Source organism: Chroicocephalus ridibundus, chromosome 3, assembly GCF_963924245.1.
Source record: "Chroicocephalus ridibundus chromosome 3, bChrRid1.1, whole genome shotgun sequence".
Classification (NCBI taxonomy): Eukaryota; Metazoa; Chordata; class Aves; order Charadriiformes; family Laridae; genus Chroicocephalus; species Chroicocephalus ridibundus.
This window is the reverse complement of record NC_086286.1, coordinates 123,792,221-123,814,263: the sequence shown is the minus strand read 5'-3', so window position 1 is coordinate 123,814,263 and position 22,043 is coordinate 123,792,221. Positions and strand designations below refer to the sequence as shown.

The 22,043-nt window shown below is 40.1% G+C and overlaps 1 protein-coding gene across 2 annotated transcripts in view; it reads left to right on the top strand.

Annotated features, from left to right (window-relative positions):
* Positions 1-22,043, top strand: part of MMUT (methylmalonyl-CoA mutase) — a 24,085-nt gene extending 2,042 nt beyond the window's left edge. For both annotated transcript variants that reach the window (XM_063330645.1, XM_063330646.1), the window contains exons 3-13: positions 1,894-2,261; positions 3,039-3,196; positions 5,325-5,496; positions 7,775-8,023; positions 9,348-9,459; positions 10,790-10,905; positions 11,578-11,693; positions 17,394-17,525; positions 19,781-19,928; positions 20,047-20,214; positions 21,618-22,043. In XM_063330645.1, coding sequence (XP_063186715.1) covers positions 1,894-2,261; positions 3,039-3,196; positions 5,325-5,496; positions 7,775-8,023; positions 9,348-9,459; positions 10,790-10,905; positions 11,578-11,693; positions 17,394-17,525; positions 19,781-19,928; positions 20,047-20,214; positions 21,618-21,746 — 1,868 coding nt within the window. In that variant the 3' untranslated portion in view covers positions 21,747-22,043. The remainder of the gene's footprint in view (positions 1-1,893; positions 2,262-3,038; positions 3,197-5,324; positions 5,497-7,774; positions 8,024-9,347; positions 9,460-10,789; positions 10,906-11,577; positions 11,694-17,393; positions 17,526-19,780; positions 19,929-20,046; positions 20,215-21,617) is intronic.

Genomic DNA, 22,043 nt, shown 5'->3' with positions numbered 1-22,043 from the left:
AAAAATGAATGCGTTAAATGCTATTTTTAGTTAGTCTGCCTTGACGCTGACAGAGACAAAATTTGGCTGCATCCCAGGGTCCAACCAGCAGAGATCATGGAGCACTTCACACTCATTTTGTGACCATGAGAGAAGATTATAATGAAAAAAACCTATTGAACTTTGACACTTACCACTTCTAGTATTAGTGTATTCTGACATTTTGCATTTCCATCTCATAAGATATACATGAACTCATATAAATACATATGAATAGTGTCACTCATGGTGTACTAGTGAAGCCAGCTTCCTAAAAGTATTGGTATTTTCCACATTTGAGAGTGGTTTTACCAATATTTCTGCGGAGTATTGTGCTTTGCAGGAATTTGTTTAGCTAATTGCCAGAGTGTAATACACTACTGAGTTAGGCATTGTAAAACCACTGCTAAAAAGTTGTTCTTGATAGACTGAAGCATTAGTTTTACGCCAGCCATACATCTTGGCAATTGTTTGAAGCTAATTCACCTTACCAGTAAAAACAGCAGACTTCTGAGTAAGCATCTGTGATGCTTTTATTTCCCACTTTGTAGGCCTTCCTACTCCAAACGTCGGTGTTTAGGGCAGGGGAGAAGAGCTGTTTGGGGAATTTTACCTCTTGCCATATTGTGGTTAACTAACATGAAGCAATATTAGCTGCTGCAGTATTCTTGCAAGTATTTGTGGTTCTTTCCATTTATAAAACTCTCAGTAAATGAAGCAATTATAAATACAGGGTATTAGAGGTTTGCAAACAAACGTTTATATAGAAAGATTGTTCTGAATATAGTCTGTCTTACTGATGAGCATTGCTGCTTGAAGCAGAAGTGCTAACACTTGGGTTGGCTGGTAGCACAGCTCAGGTACTCAAGAATGTTTGCTGCCAGGAACGTTTCATGTTTATTTGACTTTTTACATTGTGATATTTTGTCTCTGTTGTTGTGTTAATGGTTGCATTAATATTGAATTATTTAGTATAGCTTCTGAATCTGACCTGTTTGTAAAGCATTTTTAATAATTCAATTAAAATCTCCCTGTAATTAGAGGAATGGTGAAAAAGAATTAATTATCAGTTCTCATAATTGCTGAAATTTCTATTGCTTGAAACTAGGCAGAAATTAAAATTTTTGTCATTGTGCTTCAGAGCTAACACCTAGCTTTTTAGATCAAAGGCAATAGCTGGTATCTGACAATGATGTTGAGAAGCAAAATTGCAAATGCAATAGATACAGTTAGTTCAGGAACAGCAGTGCTAGTCTGACAGTGAATGCCTGGGGGTAGCAGAGTTTCGAGTACTGCTTTCAGGTTGCAGCAACAAGTCTGCCAAGAGCTCTCACTGTCCCGTTCCCTGCTTTATATGTGTAATTTTCTCCTTCTGTGAGTTTAGAAATGCATCACTTTGCTTTACGAATAAACATATGTCACTAGAGCCAGGGTAACAATCTGTATGTGTGTGTGTGTGTTTAATTTGACATAAAGAGAAGGTAAAGTGACATAGTTTATCACACTTTTGTTTCCAGCTAAGCTAAGTAGAGTTTCTGTATATAAGCCCTGTTACTGTCTATGCACATGTATAACTTGTGGCTAAACTGTTATTCAGTAATTTGTTAAGCACGGTAAGCTGAGCTAGAAGGACTACAACATTATTTTTTCTCAGTTAAAAGCTTTTTTATTTAAAGCTGAAGACTAGAAGACCTTGGAGAGATTTGGGGAGGGAACAGTGTTGAACATCAAAAATTGGTTTGTCATCCAGGCCTGGATCATGTAAAATAAAATTGATAGATTTAGACCCAAGTCTAATGCAAGTCTGTTCAACACTTCTGAATATCTCTCTCTGTTGTGTGGTGTTTTTTTCTTTATTTTTTCTTTTTCATTTAGCTGGCCAGCAGGGATTATCTGTTGCTTTTGATTTAGCCACCCACCGTGGTTATGATTCAGACAATCCACGAGTTCGAGGAGACGTTGGAATGGCTGGAGTTGCCATTGATACAGTGGAAGACACCAAAATCCTTTTTGATGGAATTCCTTTAGAGAAAATGTCAGTTTCTATGACAATGAACGGGGCAGTAATTCCCGTGTTGGCAACATTCATTGTAACTGGAGAAGAACAGGGAGTGCCTCAGGCCAAGCTGACAGGGACAATCCAAAATGACATCTTGAAGGAGTTCATGGTCCGAAATACGTACATTTTCCCCCCAGAACCATCCATGCGGATTATTGCTGACATCTTCCAGTACACCTCAAAGGTATTCGTTGTTTAAATGTATTTACTTCTGTTATTATATCTAGTTAACTATTTATGAGACACTTTGGAGAACAAAGCAGAAGATGGGAAGACCTGTCATAGTGAAGAATGATGTGGTTGTGGGAAGGGCCGTGAGGAGAAGTTAAGATCCCAAAACACTTACAGCATAAATTTTAAGATTTTTAAGTCAGTCCAAATCAAAGTGAGATTAAGATGAGCCTAAGCCTGAAAGGAAGGCAGGAAGCTTGGAGACAAGGAACAGACAGGCTGTTCTTTGCATAGAAAGTAAGAAGCCACATAATTAAGAAGCTTTTTACAGCTGTAAGCAGGAGTGAAGAGGTAAGAAATCTCAAAGGACTTCTGCTGCGAAATTGAGCATGAAAAGCAGATAATGAAAGGAGTGAAGTCCTGAACTGATGAGTGGAAGTTCAGTACTGCCAGTTGTTTTCTTAACTGTGTTTTCATTGGAGAGATGGAACACAGCCTGTAACTGAGAAAGAAACTTACATGATGGGTGATAGTTTAAGCACAATGAACAGTGCAAAAAAGGTAAAAGCATGTAAAGTATAGATCTTCAAACACCGTTGAATAGAGATGCGTTGTATTCGCAATTTACAAAGAATGGATTGTTTGTGAATGTTGGTAGAAAAATTATCTGATCCTCCCTTCTTCTGCTGTCATAGAATCACAGAATGGTTTGAGTTGGAAGGGACCTTTAAAGATCATCTACACCAATCCCCCTGCAATGTCTTACCTTTTTTTTTTTTTACTTTTGCAGTATATGCCAAAATTTAATTCCATTTCAATCAGCGGATACCATATGCAAGAGGCAGGAGCTGATACCATTCTGGAATTAGCTTATACTATAGCAGATGGCTTGGAGTACTGCAGAACTGGACTTAAAGCTGGCCTTACCATTGATGAATTTGCACCAAGGTGAGCTAAAGAAATTTGCAAGTAAAAACTCACTTCTGGTAAAACATCTAGAGTTTGGTATCAAATTCAGTCTTTCTGTACATACAAGCAATATTGACAATGCTCACACTGCAGATAGGTTTTGTTTTATTTTCGTTACACAGTTTTAGCAGTAGGAAAATACCTGGTCCAACAGACGCTTAGACTACATCTGTGCTAATAAACTGAATAAAATTCACGTACAAGCCCAAGCATTGTCAAGGTCCGTCGTGACAGTTGGTCTCTGAGTCAGAGAGAAGATCCCTAAGCTGTTAGATCTGAGACAGTCGTAGCTTTAGGAGTGCAGAATGCAGCAAGAGCTCTCACAGTTCTTTTGTACTGTAGTATTATTGAATTTTTTTTCATAAGTATTATTTTGAAATATTTGGGAAAAAGTGCTTAGCAAGGGGAGGTTCAAGTGGTTCAATTTACAGTTTCAAACTTCCTAGGAATAAAATCTAATTTGAAGCAGAATATTGTATTTTTGTATAGTTACTGCCAAACTAAGCGGAATTGCAGTTTCGGTTACAGGTACCCTAACTATGTGGTGAGTCTAAAAATAAAAAGGTGTGGTTCACATAGCCTGTTGCACATTCAAACTTCAGGAGTCAGCTGAATTAACTTGTTTCCAAGATCTGTGGCAAAATCACAGTGTCACAAAAGTGTAGAAAAAGACACAGCCTTATTTTCAGACTTTCTAGTGAGGGAGAATCTGTGAGAGCCTTTGGCAAACTGTTTCAGTAGCTAATTCACTGTAAAAAAAGTGCATCTTTAGTATAAAGAGTTTTACTGGCTTTAACTCTGCATGTTTACATTTATAAATCTTCGAAGCTATAAGCAGGAAAAAGTAGATAAATCAGTCTGTTCCCTGATATGCTATCCAGTATTGAACTGATGTTTGATTTGTGTTTTGGTTAAAATCATCAGGAAAAGGATGAAAGCCTGCTTGCAATATGTTATGTCTTCTCATCATAAGTAGTTTGTGAGCGTGACTACACTATTAGATTGTGTCCAGGAACATTCCCTGGCACTAGAGTGTCACTGTCTGTATTAGTGTCGCGTTAAAAGGACTGTAGTTTCGATATTTGTCTGTCAGAGTCCCAGGACTTTCACTGATTTACTATCAGAGTCCCACCAAAGGACTGTCACTGAATCAGATTCACAAATAATCGAAATTAGTTATTTTATTGAGAGCGACAGTCGCAGATGTGAGATTGCCGTTGATAAATTCACTAACTACAGTAGCGCTAATTACTTAAGGTTAATATTGCTAGCAAAAATAACGATAGTACAACAACCCGGGGTAACGTTCACCAGAGGGTGAAAGGCGCAGCACTTACCCAGAAAGGCGTCCCTGCCTGGGGTGGAGGAAGAGAACACAGCCCGTCGACTGCTCCGTCAGGTATCAAGTTTCTTCTCTCCCAATTTTCTCCGTCCTTTTATCCCCAAAATGACGAGGTTTCCCTCCCATAGGTGTAGTATGATTTGGGTGGAGAGATGAGTGCTATAGTCGTATATGGTTAGCATGATCTCTAAAATCTTCATTAGCATATACAGGGGTGTCAATTTTAATCATGGCAGCCTCTCAAGGAAATAAAGAGCTACACAAAGTCTGTGTTATCTTGATTTTACTGTCTCTGCTGACGAAAAGCAGGGCTGTCCCGGCTCCCCAAGACTACCCCGTTATTTACGTATCCTGTGATAGCCAGACAAGCCTTCACTCCCCTGGTTTGCACAAGAGATAGCAAAGCCAGTCTTAATCGGTCTTTGACCACAGAGACTTCACCTCATTATCCAAATTCCGCATGCTGGAACACTGCCTGACCTAGGGCTCCCCTGAAACAGCCCCTGGGGACAGTTTAGCAGTTTCAGGGACCACTGTCACTGGCAGTTTGCCTGCAGTCACCTTGTTTGGACACTAAATCAGTTTATTGGTATAAATGTGTATCATTCTGTAGCAATTGGCACCAGTGTCCAGGAACATTCCCATCATCTTATGTCTGCTTTATATCTGTAAAAGTAAATTAATTGGAGACCTTGCTGTAGGACTTCTCCTTTATTTAAACAGAATGGTTTAATGTTTTATCCTGTTTGTGTGCTCTTGTTGCAGGCTCTCGTTCTTCTGGGGAATTGGCATGAACTTCTATATGGAAATAGCTAAGCTGAGGGCTGGGAGGCGGCTGTGGGCTCACCTGATAGAGAAAATGTTTAAGCCCAAGGATCCCAAATCTCTTCTGCTGAGAGCTCATTGTCAGACTTCAGGCTGGTCACTCACTGAGCAGGTTAGAAATCGGACTGTCATCAACTTCCTCATTTAAATATATTCTCATGATATGTATCTTAAAGGGGGCTGCTGGTTTTACTCATAAAGATGCGGCTTTCTGAAGGACACAGCCTGTCGTACTCTCAGTCTGACAAATGCATTGGATACAACTTCTTGCTTACGCAATATAAAAAGTATTGTTGAGTGCCAGCAGCATTGCTTCCCAAAATCCTGATTTATGAAATACCTCAGTATTCTGGACTGCCTTGTAGCACTCAGGTAAAAAGGTAGAAACTAAAGGCTTGAGATTGTATTCACAAAAGGATTCCAGTATGGTGACAGGCAGAGTCTCAGTGCCTAACTTTTCGTTGTCTGGTTTCATTTTCATTCTGGAATCATTGTCTTAAGCATGGGTTCTCTCAGTCTAGTGGATACTGAATTGAGAATAGGATCCAAACCTGCTAAGTAGAGGGCGAATTGCAGAGAGGTGCTTACATTAATTCAGGACTCAAAGGATGAATCTCTCTCTCGGATTTATCCTGTAAGTTATCCTTTCAGAATGCAGCTGAATAAGGAAGTAGAGGCTCCTTTTTCTCAAGGTCACTGGCTTAAGAATTCATTTGAGCGTCCAAGGCAGTCTTTCATGCCCTTGACTCACTGCTGAAGGCTGAAGTAATGGTTATCGCTCATCTGCTGTTTCGAAACTGGGTGCACTTTCTGCTTTTCCTGCTGAGTTACATCACTTTGCAACAAAAAAATAAATCACTGGACAGCACATACAGTTTCCCAAGTGAGGTCAGAGCTGGATTCCAGCTCTTGCTCCAAGGCCCGTTCTCAATCAAAGACATGCAATAAGAGTTATTTTTAGTTTGTGTTTGCAATCATTGTTATTTGACTTGTGTGCCTTGGTTTTATTCTTCTTTTCAAAGCAAATATAATGTTTACTTATATTACAGGAACGCAGTAAAGCTAAAACAAAGGAATTTTCTGAACAGGGGCCTTTGTGGGTCCCCCAATTAAAAGTATTGTATGAGAGCAAAATAGTAATATTACCAAAAATATGTTCAACTGTCTTCCAGTGTAAATATATTTCTGGCTGGATCGTAATGTTTTTTTCCCGTCTAAACATTTTTTATCTTAATATAGCTCCTCAGTGTCCAGTGTTTGCTCCTTATAGGTCTTTGAGGGCAAATATGTTTTTCTTTGTCCTGTCTGTAGATGGGTATCCACTCATAAATTTGGTTTTACATTCTTTCTTATCCAAATCACATTTTTCTGTAATTCTTTAAATGGAATATTTGCACAAGAAGTAGACTGCGGTGTAGGTAGAATTACCGTGACCTTGTAAAATAGTGATATTAATTCCGTTTCTTTGTGGAAAATAACTTAGTTCACAGGTATCATGATACCTTTCGCCTTCTTGAAGGTCATATTACGTTAATAGCTCTTAGTTATTTTGGATACATTTTATCCCAGCTAAACATGTCAAGGATTAGCTATGCAGTCTGAGCTACTGTTGAGTTCCCTCGGTAATCAAATGAGATAAGATGAGCCAATGCAGTGGGTGACTCTTAACTCGGTCTCAAAACACAAGTCATCCCCTGGAGATCGTGATAACTCCTCTTTGACTGTAAGCCGCATATATACAATTCAACTGTCTAGATGTATGAAAAGAGCAGATATAAATTTTGACCTAAGATTATATTCTGTGACACTGAGTATATTTCTATACCACTGAGTATATTTCTGTACTCCAGATTATCCATTTGTTTAGGTTAATATCCCAGTTCTCCCACAGATATCTTTCAGTTTTATAGCACCAGCAAATTTCAACTGTAATTCCTGTCTTTATTAGTGAAAATATTAAGCACATTTAGTTCCAAGATGTATCTTGACTAGTAACCTGTCTGACAAATGTGCTATTCACTGCTCCAAGACTTCTGGAATCTGAGGACAGAGGACATCGGGACTACCTGTTCCATGCTCTCCGACTTGGATTAAGTTCTTTGAAACACCACTAAATATAAGTTAGGCTTTCCTTTGTTATCATGACCAATTTACTCATACGCTGATAATTTTGCCTTTCTTTATGGATCTAATCTCTTTGTCCGAGATATTGATAAGTGATCTATCAGTTTGATTGGATGCTTAAAGTTTTCTTTTCCAGCTTTTGTTATGATCCCAGTGTTTCAATGGGGAATCTTGCATTCGTTCCATTGCGGTAGTATGTGTGTGACTGATCTGCCTCAGCCCAGTGGCAGAGCTGCTGAGCTTCGGAGCTCTCCTTTTCCTTCCAGGATCCCTTTAACAATGTTATCCGTACTACAATTGAAGCAATGGCTGCAGTGTTTGGAGGTACGCAGTCTTTGCATACAAATTCGTTTGATGAAGCCTTAGGTTTGCCTACAGTGAAGAGCGCTCGCATCGCTCGGAACACGCAGATCATCATTCAAGAGGAGTCAGGTATTCCTAAAGTGGCGGACCCCTGGGGGGGATCATACCTCATGGAGTGCCTCACCAACGATGTCTATGAAGCTGCTCTAAAGGTCAGTTTGCATAAACTTTTATGTTTTGTGGGAAAATTTTAGGTATAGGAGTTTTGAGAAATGTGTTTTAAGGGACTTTTTGATATGCTGGTAACTTCTAAAGAGGGAATTATTTTACACTTAGAGTTCACTGATTTCTTTGTAAATGAACTTTACAAAACTACAGTGTATATTTAGAGAAAGAGACACTTCAGCCTTCTAGTGGGCTACATTCAAAAGGGAAATATCCCAGTGTGGAACAAATAATCAAGTCCCGCAAAGTTGCTTGCACGCTGAAAACTCCCAATTTGCTGGGATCTGTTTTATGTGTAAGAAAAATAAAGGGTTCAACAGAAGAAAGAGTCAAACCAACCTACTTAGGTACCTGCCTACTCATGCTTGTGATCTGCTTGAGTCTCTAAATTAGGGGTTATTGAAAGCAGAGTTTTATAGCCAAGCACGTAGGCAGACAATTGTCTGGCCATCCTTGAGTATTACGCAGAATTTAGGAGAAATTTTTCTGTTGGTTCAGAATATATTTTTAATAATGCTTTTAGCTGCCAGTCATTACTTTTAAAAAGCTTTAAAAAAAAAAGCTTTAAAAAGCATTTAAAAGCTTTAAAAAGTACTCTGCAGGAGTAGTCTGACTAGTGACAATCCTGCATAAAGATATATGCCTCCATGTCTAGCCTGCAGTGATTCTCCTTTTGAGCAAATTATTGCCCTTATGCAAAGTCCCAAATTGGGCTAATGCAGGCCCAGACACGAGCCTGGGACTGTACGGACACTGTTAGCACATCGTCTGACGTGGTTTTTTGGTCCTTTTCTACTAGGATGCTTCTAGACAGTGCCAGGCAGGGCCCGATGGCCATTTGCAGTAGGTAGTTTGAATGCAGTCACCCTGGTTTTGGAGCCGAATGGGCTTCTGCTGTGTGAGAGCTGAACCATGCCAATGCCATTTGTCTTGTGGATCGGAGAACCGACCCTGGCTTTTTTCAATTTATTTGTATTTGTATGCATGTAACCATAAGGGCTGGTCGGCAGGGAGAGGTCAGTGCAGAGTCAAGGTCTCGAATTTTAAGCCTTTTCGTCCATGGGTGTTAGTGATTGAACAATATGCCATGCATCGTTATTGAATCCATGGAGATCTGGTAATAAAAATGCTCTTTTTTTGAGAAGTCTCTTAATTTATACCAAAACCTTGAGTCAGAGACATGGGGATAGTACTTTTAGAGCACAGGACTGTATATATAGATATAATAAAACTTTGGATGGCAGTGCAAGTGCAAAGCTCCTTTTGTGAACCTCGCTGTTATTTATTTTTTCAATCCTTTTAATTTTGCAGCTTGTTGAGGAGATTGAAGAAATGGGTGGAATGGCCAAAGCTGTCGCTGAGGGGATTCCCAAACTTCGTATTGAAGAGTGTGCAGCCCGAAGACAAGCCAGGATTGACTCTGGTAGGGAGAAGGGAGGTGAAAGAAGGGAAAACTGCCAATGGAGTACCTTTGTATAAATGTGGTTTTACATTTTCATTGGTTTTTTTCTTCTTAGTTCAGGAGCAGCAGATTGTGAGCGATAAAATGGTCATAGTTTTGTGTCAGTGAAAGACATAGGAGTTTTATGTCTGGAAAGAGATAGCAGTATGGATAAAATATAATACCAGTGTAACAACAGTCTTTCTTGACATATTTAAGACTAGATTAGACAAAGCACTAGAAAAAGTGTTTTAAAGGAGTATTTTCGGCCTTCACTAGTTGATCCTCTAATTTCTGAGGGTATCTTTCAGCTTTGATTCCTGAACTTAAAAGGATGACAGCCAGCAGATGGCGGTATTGCATGGCCAAATTTTAGCTGGCCCAAGTCCTGGTTTTGCTTGAGAGCTTCCGTTTTTCCCTGAAACCAGAAAAAATGCAGTCATCTCAGATTAGTGGATGATGCAGCTCTTTTTTTGTGAGATATATATGTATATGCATAGCTACACATACAGTAAGTATATGTGGAGATTTGTACACAAGCGTGTTTATAGCTCAGTTCTGCTTTTTCTAGTCTGCATTCCAGTAGCAGTCCGGTAACAGAAACTAGGGATAACTCAAACATGAAAGAAGTTATAAGAACTTTCTTGTTTGGAGGATAAATTTGAAGCAGGTCTTTAATTAAGACCAATAAAGAACAATCAAGAAAGTTCCGTGTTTTCTCTCACAAGGTAAATTACATCATGTTGCTTTGAAGAGTGTAATAATGTTATCAGGCACTGCAAATAAAAATTGTTGTAAATTCCATACTGGCTGAAAGCTAAAATACAGTTTTCCGACATGATAAATTAATTTTCATTCACATGGAGTAGTTTTAAGTCGGAACTTCACTTTCTTATTTATCTGATAAATCACAAAAGTAAATGCAGAGCAGTGCAGGAGCCCAGCCCAGCTCTTCTGCTTAATTCTGTAAGATTCAGTTCAGTAAACTTAAAAAGAGAAAAATAGCTAATGCATATTAGTGAGTCGTTACTAAATCGGTTTGTAAGACAAATATTGTTCTATTTCAAATCTTTTATCTGGCCCAGTATTCACTGAGTTGAATGTTCATGCATCTAATCATCTCTTGTCATAAAATATGTAAAATACAGATTTTTCTTCCTATAAGAACAAATGTTAAGTATTTGAAATGTGTAGAGTTATGAAGCAAAATGCTGCATTATATTGCTCAAAATTTTCTTGTCCTATTAATATTGTGTCTTTTCACAGTAGTTTGCAAATGTATTCTGAGTTTCTGGTGTTTCACTGGAAATAGGGTCTGAAGTAATTGTTGGAGTAAACAAGCATCAGCTAGAAAAAGAGGAGACAGTCGAAGTTCTGGCTATTGATAATACTTCAGTCCGTAGCAAGCAGATCGAGAAGATTAATAAGGTGGGAACTACCTTCTTAAAAATGAAAATGCTTGTAATTGCGAATAGAACTTGAGTAATACTAAGGAAAGGTGGCCTTCCAGAAATTTGGCCTTCCAATTTCTGAGAATCCACTTTATTCTTTAGCAGGGAAGCTGGATTCCCGTTCAACGTCAGTGGAGGCTGATAGAAAATCTCAAGAAACACAGTATTAGAATCCAAACAAAAATGGTTTTGTTGTGTTCATTTGGTTTTAATAATTGTATTTCAGGTAGTCTCATGAGTATGTCTAACCTTTCCAAATTGATAACTTTACATTTTCTGAAACTAAGATAGAAAATATCTATGCAATGTTTTGCTCTAAAACTATGTAACATTACTTAACCACTCACACTATTTGGGGCAGCTTGTCAAGTGCTGTGATGGGACAGGGTTATGGAACCAGGAATTGACATTCACTTTAATAATTAGTAGAAGTGTAGGTCAAATGATTTTAGAGTTATTTAATGGACTTATACATGTGTTTTAAGGTTTGAAAAACCTTTTTACTTCTAATGTTTTTCAAATACATAGCATATATTGACAATTGACAATTCCATGCCTCTAGAATTAATATTTGAAATCAGAAAATCTTACACATTCCCAGTTCACCTTGTAGTTTGTTTTAACTTAATGTTTTTCTCCTCCACTTTAGGTGAAGGCTACTAGAGATGAAGCAGCAGCTCAGCAATGTCTCGCTGCTCTAACACAGTGTGCTGCCACTGGGGAAGGCAACTTACTGGCACTTGCAGTGGAAGCAGCACGTTCAAGGTAGCGGGCTGGGGGTGAATATCCAACTGCTGTCTAAAAAAACAGTGGTTCACTTCCATCTTTCAGCTGTTCTTGGGTATGGCGTCAGTGAGGTTGGTGTCTTGCGATGTTTTGGGTTTTTCTTCCAAGGTGGAAGTAAAAGATGGCTGCAGTTTGACGTTGTAAGGTAGACTATTACTTTCTAAAACAGTCTCTTAAGGCTAAGCTTTAATTTCTCACAAATAATACGGATACAAAGAATCTAATAGGAAATGATGTTGTTCATACACATTGTGGTTTTTACATCTCAGACTCTTACCAGTTTCAGGACGTAACTAGGTTTCTCTGTCACCCCACTGTTTCATAGGTCAGGGAGCTTAAGAAGTGGCTGAGATGTGAAAATGGATATTCGCAATTTTATCATGGTCTGTTGCTTCATCCTTCCTTGCACCACAGATTGGTGTGAAAACATTTTTTGACTGAAAGAGAAATAACTTTACTTAGCCAGGCAAAGATGTAAAAGATGCTCTTGAGTAGAGCAGTGAAGAGTCCTTTAGAGTGGAAAATTTACTTTTTTCACCTACGGTGCCTTTAAGACTGTTTTCATTCCCGCTTCAAAGTAATCGATCTATTCTCTAGAATAGATCTCTAGATCACATCTGTTTGTTCCTTAATTACCTAAATGCCCCAGAAATGAGCAAACCAAATTGACCCCTTAGTGGGCACTGTCCTGTTTTTACTGTGATGTCTGAAATTCCTTCATTCCCTTTCCTTGAACACTTAACAGCCATATTTTGAATACGTTTTCTCCCACAGAGAGCTTGTCGCAATTCTGCCAGCAGCACGTCTACACCTGTCTTGGAACTGTAAAGGTCACAGGAGGGTAGTGTTAGATTTACCAGGGATTCATATCTTCTGTACCAAAACTGACCAGTTAACTGCTAGTTTCTCTCCTTGGTGACCTTGTTTTTGTTATTTGTAAAAGCATTCATGGACTGCAGTTCTACTTTTTAAGTTGCAAACACCAAACTTACGTGTGCCCCAAAACTATATATGGGAGGTGACCACAAAAAAACGTCTTGGCATCTGATAAAGAGTGTTTGAAGGAGGATTGTGAGCTCTGTGAACTTTTACGGGGAAGCCTTCTGTTAGGGGCAACGTGGGAAAAGATTTTTAAGCGGTCACGTTAATCCTTTACAAGTAGTAGACAAATAGGCCAGTATGACCAGCATGTTAGTGACAGGTGCCTGTCTCCTACTGAATGGAAAATGATGGGTTTTGATCATGAAGACAAGTAATGTAACTCAACTGAAATAAAAGGCGTAGCACGGGATTTTTAGCGTTGAACTATGGAAAAGACTCCGTGGACTAATACGGAGATTTCAGTGCTGACAAGCACAAGTAGAAAAGTCATTTTATTTTTTTATCCAAAGTAATAAGGCAGGCCAAAGGCAATGGGGAGTGGGAGGGGAGCAGTACTGCCTCCCTTCGGGGCCTCGTTTCTCATGAGAAGACACGTTACAGGGAAACGGGTGTAGTTAGGTAGGGCTATGAGACAGGTTATACTGAGTTCTGTCTCATGTCCTTCGTCTGCGGTGCTGTTTCTCTGTCCCTCTCCAGACCTGCAGTGCCTGCTGTGCCAGCTATTGGTGATGGAAAAGGAAGGCATGAAGTGCAATGCAGCATGTCCTGCTGCTTCTTTGTTTGCCCAGTCTGTGACCTCCTGGGACTTTGTCACCTGATTACGCAGTGCTACCTTTCGTTACTGGTGAAATGGAGAGAGGCAGCGGCAGTAGTGTGAGCCTGAACAGACAGAAGGTGACGGTTCTAACAGGCACATTATGATCATTGACTTTCTTTCTTCAAATTCATATTCGTGCAGCATAGCTTCTACAGCTGGCTGTGAACCACGGGGAGAGAGTCATAGCACAAATCGCTCAAGGAGGTAGACCTAGCGCCTGATAGGACACGCTGAATTGAACAATATCCTCTCTGGCTGTCACAGTTCTGGCTGTATTTCATCCCGTTGACCTCGTTGAATTGCCCAAAAGCTTAGCGTGGAGCGCAGCTCCTCTTATTTGGAAATCCCCTACTTTTGAGGAGGCTCAGGGAATCTCAGTTGAGGGCTCTGATATAGCTCAGTTGGTCAACAGTAATTCCGAGCAGTGCAGAAGTTCCTGAGGTGCAGGCTACAGTTTATCTACAAACATGCTCTCCTTGCCACAGGACACGTTGCGAGGGCTGTAGGCTAATAAAACACAAAACGGAAAATATAGCGATCTTTTGGTCTTCACTTCAAAATTCTAAGTTTACTTAAAACCACAGATTAGGTTGTAAATTACCTGCTATCCCAAAACGAAGGGTGCTACCAAAACATGCAGTTCCGCACAAGGCAAATGTGAATGACAGTCACATGAAGGAAACACAAATTTATATAATAAAGGCAAACTGACTTCTGTTCTGTCAATTTCGCATAATTGGCGAGTAGGTTTTTATCAGCATGCATTGAAAAAACTGTAAATTGATAGTAAGAATTGTTGCTTATTCTACTTCAGTTTTATAATAGTGAGATGAAGACGGTTGTCTCCAGAACAATATTTTGCTGTAAAGGTAAATGGAAACGGGAGAGGTTTTCTACATCCAGATTGTAAAGAACTTGTCCAATGTTATGACTAGCTCATTAAAGAAAAGTGTAATTGTCATTAAAAACGTGCTTTTCCTCTCCTGTTAAGGAGAGAGGCTGTGTTCCGGGCTCTGGACAGAGCTATTCCACTGTGCCATAGATGGCACCCACTGATGCAGCAGGACTAAGAATTAAGTAGTGATTTTTTAAAAAAAAAATGTTTATTGGTCAATAGTAGGAAAACATTCACGAGTGTAAAAAGCCAAACTCCTATTATTACTTGGGAACTTTAGATTTAAAGTGTAGCAGAGACTTGGGGCAGAATTTTCAAAATGCACTAAAGGGATTTCAGAAGCAGTATTTACAGAAGAAAGAAATGTATTTCATTTTTTGTGCAGTACAGAAAAAACCTTCATCCCCGCCACCAGATTATACTAGAATGACGTTGGTAGTCCAAACCACTTATTTTTCCCTTGTTACGTGAAACTTTCATTCACACTTTTACATAGTAAGAGCAGAAAAGCACACCGCAGCTGCGTCTACGCGTGCTGCGCTTTGATTTAATACTGCAGTTATACTCAGATGCTGCTTCTGCAAAAGAGAAGGAGGAGAAAGATTGATCTAAATTTACAGTTTTCTCTAGAAGAAAAGACGCGTGTTATGCCACTGTAAGCCTTCAGCAAACAGCCAGTGTTTACCCAGGCGTAAGCTGTCGGTGTTTATGCGTGGGATGTATCTGTATCAGGCTGCGATCTGTGATGGCTGGCACTCCGAGAGCGAGTCAGTATTTATAGGTGCTATTTTTAGGTCTGCAGCAGCCTTAACCTTAGCCACTTAATCTAGCATTTGATGCAGCTTACTTTTCAATTTTTTGTTGGTAATATCAGAGAACAGTAATATCAGAGAACAGTAATATTAATAAGATTATTTGGAAAAACAGATGATTATGTAGTGAGTAAGGTCTCAGAACTGCTGTAACTCGGGTAGTGCTTGCTAAGCTTTCTGAGATCTTACAGGTAAAATTAAGAGTATTACATAGCGATGTCAATGGTTTCTGATGCAATCGTGGACAGTTTGCTTTATAACTAATGCTTTCTAAATCATTTTTAATAAATAAATTCAAAGAAATTATCAGACTGAGTCCCATTCACTCATAGCCATACAGTTACTATAAATTTGGTATTATTTTGCGTTAGCTGCTTTTCTAGACTGTGATCCTCATAAATCCAATTATGAACTCCTTAGTGTGCTGAGGAAGAAACTGGATAAAAGCAGAGAACTTTAAAAGTATAATTCCAGAAAGCTGAGTTGAGAGGAGATGGCAAAAAGCGGCCAACACTGTGTCAATAATGTGCCACAGTCTTAAAAATGTGTGTGCCAGCATGATAGTGTCTTCTGGACAAGGCAGGCAGCTTTGTGAAGAGTGACCCTGGAGATAAGAGGCCAGCGTCAGGCTCATGCATTATGCAGATCTTGCCTATATGCTCAGGGGAGGATTTCTGCCATTTTACATTGGCGTAGTTACAGTTTATAACTGTGGTTAAGGTTGCTGAGTATAAAAAACATGAGCTAGCAAAAGAGCAAAATAACTGGGGGGTCAGAGGAAGTAAAATATCTCTCTGAAGTTTACTGAAGGCTTCAGTTAATACAGGAGAAATCCGTCTTCTGTTACCTCGGATGTGTGGCAAATTGCATACGGTAGGAGTCGGGTAATAGCTACTGACACTGCAAACAGCAGAAGGAAAAAAGTACAATTCATTTGGCCGTCCCCTTTTAAAAGTGTGTGGGCAAGAAGTCGCATCTTGTCCAAACATCCTTTGAGCATTTCATATAAAAGCTTTAGAGGATGCTTAACCTAATTTTGCCTCAGAGTAGCTTACAGTTAAATGCAATATGACAGGAGAAAATGTGAATTCCAGGGGTTTGAAGTGTGCTTAGCAGTAGCTGAATGGATGGGGTTTGGCCTCCGTATTTGTAAGCACACTTTTAAAGTGTTTTATAAGAGTAGTGTTTTTCTTTCTTTCCTTTGACAAAGTTTGCAGCAAGTTGTATTCATTTCTTACTATATACAAATTCTTTAGTCTTTTTCCATTCAAGTGTAAGCGAAAATATTTTCATCACAATACTTCTGATGAAAGAGCGCATCAAGAGCTCAGCAGCGTACCTTCGAGATCGTTACGCAGTACCAAACCCCAGTTAATTTCATACCAGAAGCAAGAAGCGTGCTGTGATACAGCTGCCAGGTGACCTGCTCTTCCTCCCCAGAGGAGTTGGTTTTCCCTTCTGAGCAGGTTGCTTTCATCAAGGGTTTGGTTGTGGGCTCAGCTGTAATTAGAGCACGGTGTTGGGGTTTTGGTACAGTCTGCATTATAGATTTTACGCAGAAAGGTGAATCCATTAAGCATGAGATTTTTAAATGCGTTGGGACAGAGGCTGTTACTTGTGACGTTTGTACAAGAAGACAGCACAGCCTGGTTTGCTACAGCAGTAAGACGGGTATTATTTCGAATACGTGCTGTGTCTCCAGTAGCAATCAAAGCTTGTAACTCGCATGTAAGTGGATTTCCCAGCTGCTTCTGCATCTCGGTGGATAAAGGAGCTATGTCAGGAGTAGAGAAGAAGAAGAAATACTAAAATACAAACATCAAGGGAAAGACAAATGCATTCCAGTTAAAAAGTTGGGCTTCAGTATTTTCTGTGTGTTCTTTTTTTTTTCCTCTTAATTTATATTTTGAATTTTAGTATGAGTCCAAATGTAAGATCTTGCAGTCCGAGCCCAAAAAAAAATTCCCAGTTGAGAAAATTTGGTATTATTTCTTGAACTATTTTGCCATGCAGTAGTCCCTGTTGCCTTGTCACTTGTAAAATCACTTCTCGCGTCAGCAAAACAGTATTTTCTTAAAAATGCTCTTGCGTGTTCCATTAGTGGATGACAGTGGGGTGAGTCAGATGTTCAGAGTTATAGCACCAAAGGGGAAACGAGTGTAAATGAATTTGTCCTGCAGCAAGACAAATAGTTGGGCCGCTGCCAGCGATTTCTGCATTCTGTTTTCGTACAAGCCTCCCGATAACATTAATACTTTGTTCCTGTATCTCAGGTGCACCGTTGGAGAAATAACAGATGCAATGAAGAAGGTGTTTGGGGAGCATAAAGCCAGTGACCGAATGGTGAGCGGAGCTTATCGCCAGGAGTTTGGAGAGAGTGATGAAATTCTTCATGCCATCAATAGGTGAGAATAGCTTCCCAGGAAGCCGAACACAGTCTCACATTTAATCCATTAGATACATGTGCTACTCACTGTGCCCTAAAAAAGCGTTCCCCAAACCTGAATGACATCTCCAGAACAAAACAAAGACCTGCACAGTCATTCTCATGCTCGTAAGCAAGTAAGCAGAACGAGAAGAAATAAGTGCAATAAGAGAATAGTCAAAAATTAATTGAACTTGTATTTGCTTGCAAACAAAATCTACTGAGGTGATGTTATGATTTGAGGATTTTCTTCAAATATACTAGGCAGCTGCAAGATGAAGAAACTGTGAAAAATTGCCTGAAATCCCCGTACATTGGATTGCTTCTTTTGAAGACTCTGTAATAGCAATCTCTACAAATATTTCCAGCAATTCATGTTTGCAAAACCTGGTATTGATCTGCCCGAACGGTGTCCCTGCAACTTCGCTCTTACCGTTCCTAAAATTGTGAGGCTAAAATCTGCCTGGATATCCACATACAGCTCCCAGTCTACGAGTGTTACTCGTATCACAAGGGAGAAGACATCAGAAGGTGGTAGTATGTGTGAAAACGCTGCCCATTTGTGCCTTTTGTCGGCTTCTGCCTTTGCTGCTGTCCTCTGGGTGAAGAGACTGAATTGGTGTCGTGGCTGGTGATGTAACATGAATCGATGCTTGTAAGTCCCTGCTGTGTTGGGGCTTATACATTAAAGAATTACAGGATTTCTTAAAAGGGAATTACTTGGTGGCTTCACAATGGTGATGTTTAGCCTGACTTGAAAATAGTTGTTGTGGGGGATGTCACCATCGTTTTTTATTGTAAATCTAAGTATTTGTAATTATCCATTTACAGAAAACTGAACTGAACTGATTCCTTGAGAATCAAGATGTAGCTCCCTTTTTCACATACCTGCCTCTATGTCCAAGATCATACGTAACTGTTAGTAAACATGGTAATGAAACAGGGTTTACTACGTGTCACCTTTGCACAGGCCTTCAAAAGTGTGATTTCGGACTTGCCCCACATTTAAAACCAGCCCCGAGTTGCGGTGACTCGGGTGCTTTTAGCTTGGCAGGCTTGGAGCATCTCGAGCGGGTCTTGTTGGGAGGGACTCTGTGGGTGGGGAAGTAAGAAACCAGAGAACAATACATATGAGGATTTTAAGATATCACAAATCAATTCAGATACCTACTTCATTGGTACTCTCAGCAGTCTTTAGGAATAGAGAAGGCAGGTCCAACTCCTGTGCATCCTCAAACAGAAGCTTTGTTAGTCTGCTTCTTCAGGCTCTCTTGACATAATTGCTTTTTAAGCTGTCTGAGTTCTTATTTTTTCCCTGTTACATGATGCATTTTCCTGTCCTGGAATCGTCTCCTGAGGCTGTTCAAATCTGTGCTGATAAATGATAAATTTATCTAGAGTCGTTCTTTTCCCCAGACTAAGCCACTGGATTCATACAGCGATCATCCCAGCCAGGTCAGCATATGGTTTCAAGGCGCACCAAATCTGTACAACTCCATCATTAACAGAATGCTCAGAACAGTACAATATTTTAATAAGAAACAAACAAACAAAAAAAAAAAAAACACACAAAGAAAATGCTTTTATTTCTGAGAAGTGGTAGTCTTAGTGTCCCACTCAAGGACGGATACTGGTGGTACATGGATAATGAGAAGTAAGATGGAAGATTGATCTCTGAGGCTGTGGTTACACGGACACTTTTACCCAACAGGAATCAGAACCGCCACTAAGCAGAAAGAAGGAGGCAGGGGAATGAGTGCACGGCATGGGGGACACGGCAATCCTTTTCTGCACAGACTCGCGCCCAGTTGAACGGTGTTGCACAGGGTGGTGTCTGGGACCCATCTCTATGGCCTGTGTGCCATGCCAGTGCTTCTGAAATAATTGGTCGTGATTATTCTTAAAATCTAAAAATTGTGGTTTCGTTGGTTGTAATTCTGCTCATAAAGCCCTCAGAGAATTCGGTATTTTGTCCGTTGGAAAGCAGAAAATTAGTGGTTTTCTTTAAAAAAGAATGTTTTATTCCCAAGGCCAGTAAATACAAGGTATCAGTAGTCACATAACGTAAGTATTAACACAGTATGCAGACTACATAGGCAAACCAGGACTTAGAAGATCTTTTGATTTGATGTACAGAAATGACGCTACAGTTGCAGGCAGTGCTTCTTTTATTTGTTGAAATACTTCTAATGATTCTCAGTGACTTACAATGATACAACATGTGTTTTCATTCAGAGTTAACAAGTTCACGGATCGTGAGGGGCGCAGGCCTCGCATACTTGTCGCAAAGATGGGTCAAGATGGCCATGACAGAGGAGCTAAAGTTATTGCTACAGGATTTGCCGACATTGGCTTTGACGTGGACATAGGTCCCCTCTTCCAGGTACGAGTGAGCAAGGGGTGCCCAGTGTATTCCAAATGCAGCGATTTTGCCTCTAATGCTTGTTGAGTAACCAGGCTGGGGCTAACTCTTACTTGTCACTAATCCTCTCTCCGTATAGACACCTCGAGAAGTGGCCCAGCAGGCAGTTGATGCAGATGTCCACTGTGTTGGTGTGAGTACACTCGCGGCAGGTCATAAAACTCTTGTGCCTGAACTCATCAAAGAACTCAATGCCCTTGGCCGGCCGGACATTCTTGTCATATGTGGAGGTGTCATCCCACCTCAGGTACGGGTGAACGTCATTTCCATCAAGACTAGGAGAGTGCTTTACTTCTGTCTGTGCTCTTTTTAGCGATTTCCTGCATTCTGTTAATGTCAGAGGTGATTTACAGCGCTGAAGGCTGCTGTGTACAATCACCAGGGTCAGCGCAGATCTGCGGGAGGGCCGCAGAGTGCTGTCAGGTCTCATTGATCTGGTTTTCTGTACACCGTGTCCTGGTTTAACTTAACAGTGTTTGTTGGATGGAATATTAAGTTGTGTTGTGAAAAGACCAGCCTCAGGGAGATGTCCTTCATGCTCCGTTGTTTCTGATTACCAGTACCTTGCATATTACTGATAAAGGCTAGCTCCTGTCTTAAGAGACTTTATGACTTCAAATAATATAGTACAGAAGAGGCACAGCTAGTGACTGAGACACGTGGCGGGTCCCGACACCTGTAGGCCACACATCTCATTCACTGTTTAGCCTCTCCTCGTGTTCCCCATCGTCAGGCCTCAGTGTTGCCTCTCATTCCCTCTGCTTGACTATTTCTCCTAAATTGTTCAACAGTTTTTTGGATTCCCTTGCAGTCAGATCTCAGCCTTTGTCTCAGATTTTTCCTTAGCGCGCCCGCAATGTGCCTGGCTCTATCCCCTTTGGGGTCATCTTCTGTCTAGAGAGATTCGAATGGATTTTGCCTATAAATCTCCTGTTATGGCTGAACTCAATGATCTTAAAGGTCCCTTCCAACCCAGACAATTCTATGATTCTAGACGATTCTACTCCCTTTTCCCAGACTCCTTCCTTTTCTAGCCAATTAGGTAAGTATTTAGGAATGACAGACTTCGAAATTGAACGAACAAATCTTACAGTATTTTTCTAAAAGACAAATTGTGTTCTGTCCAGTCTCTTGATGGCATGCTACTAGTCTGTGGTTGGAAAAGGTATAATATAGCCTATATAGAAGTAAGAGAGACTATGTAACTGCTTCCCAGGTCTTTCTGAAATTTCAAGCCAATCATAAAATTGGAGAAACTTAGTTTGCCAGAGACCACTGGCAGTCATCTGGTCCAAGACCTTGTTTAAAGCAGTATTTTCAAAATTAGAAGTTATATTAAATTTAGGTTAGGGTGTTCAGGTCACATCTTTGTCATGTCACATCAGGGACTTTTGAATATTTTCCAAGGATCTGACGTTAGTCTGATTCTAAACAAATAAAAGCTTTACCATAGATGTTTTTTCAACCTTTTTTTACCTCCTAACTACTGTTTTTTGCCATTTCCCTTGATGCTGTGCTGCCTCTCTCTGCGGCTTGTGGCAAACGCTTTCTTGGGCCCAGCATACAGACTAGAGCATACGCCAATTCTCAATCGAGTACCAATTTCCTGTTGCACTATTAACTACAAAGCTTAAATTTCTTTCTGAACAGGATTACGACTTCCTGTACGAAGCCGGCGTTACCAATGTGTTTGGTCCAGGGACTCGTATTCCAAAAGCAGCTGTCCAAGTGTTGGATGATATTGAGAAGTGCCTGGAGAAGAGGCAGCAATCTCTGTAATGCTGAAATTTCACGCAACGCAACCGGCCTTTTACTAATCGCTTACAGAATGTAACCATCAGCAAGGGATGGCCAGCCACATACCTTTGGTTCCACCGCCCAGTGGCCTGGTGGTTTGTGCTTTCTAAGAAAGTTGTAAATTCTCTGCTTGTTTTAGTTGAGGATTATTTATATATGTCCCCACAAGAAGATTTTCTCTCTAGAACTATGACTTCAGGGAATGAAGGGAATTCAGTAGGTGGGTTTGGGTTTTTTTTTTTCCAGATACACTGATAAATAAAATATCCGTTCCAGCTC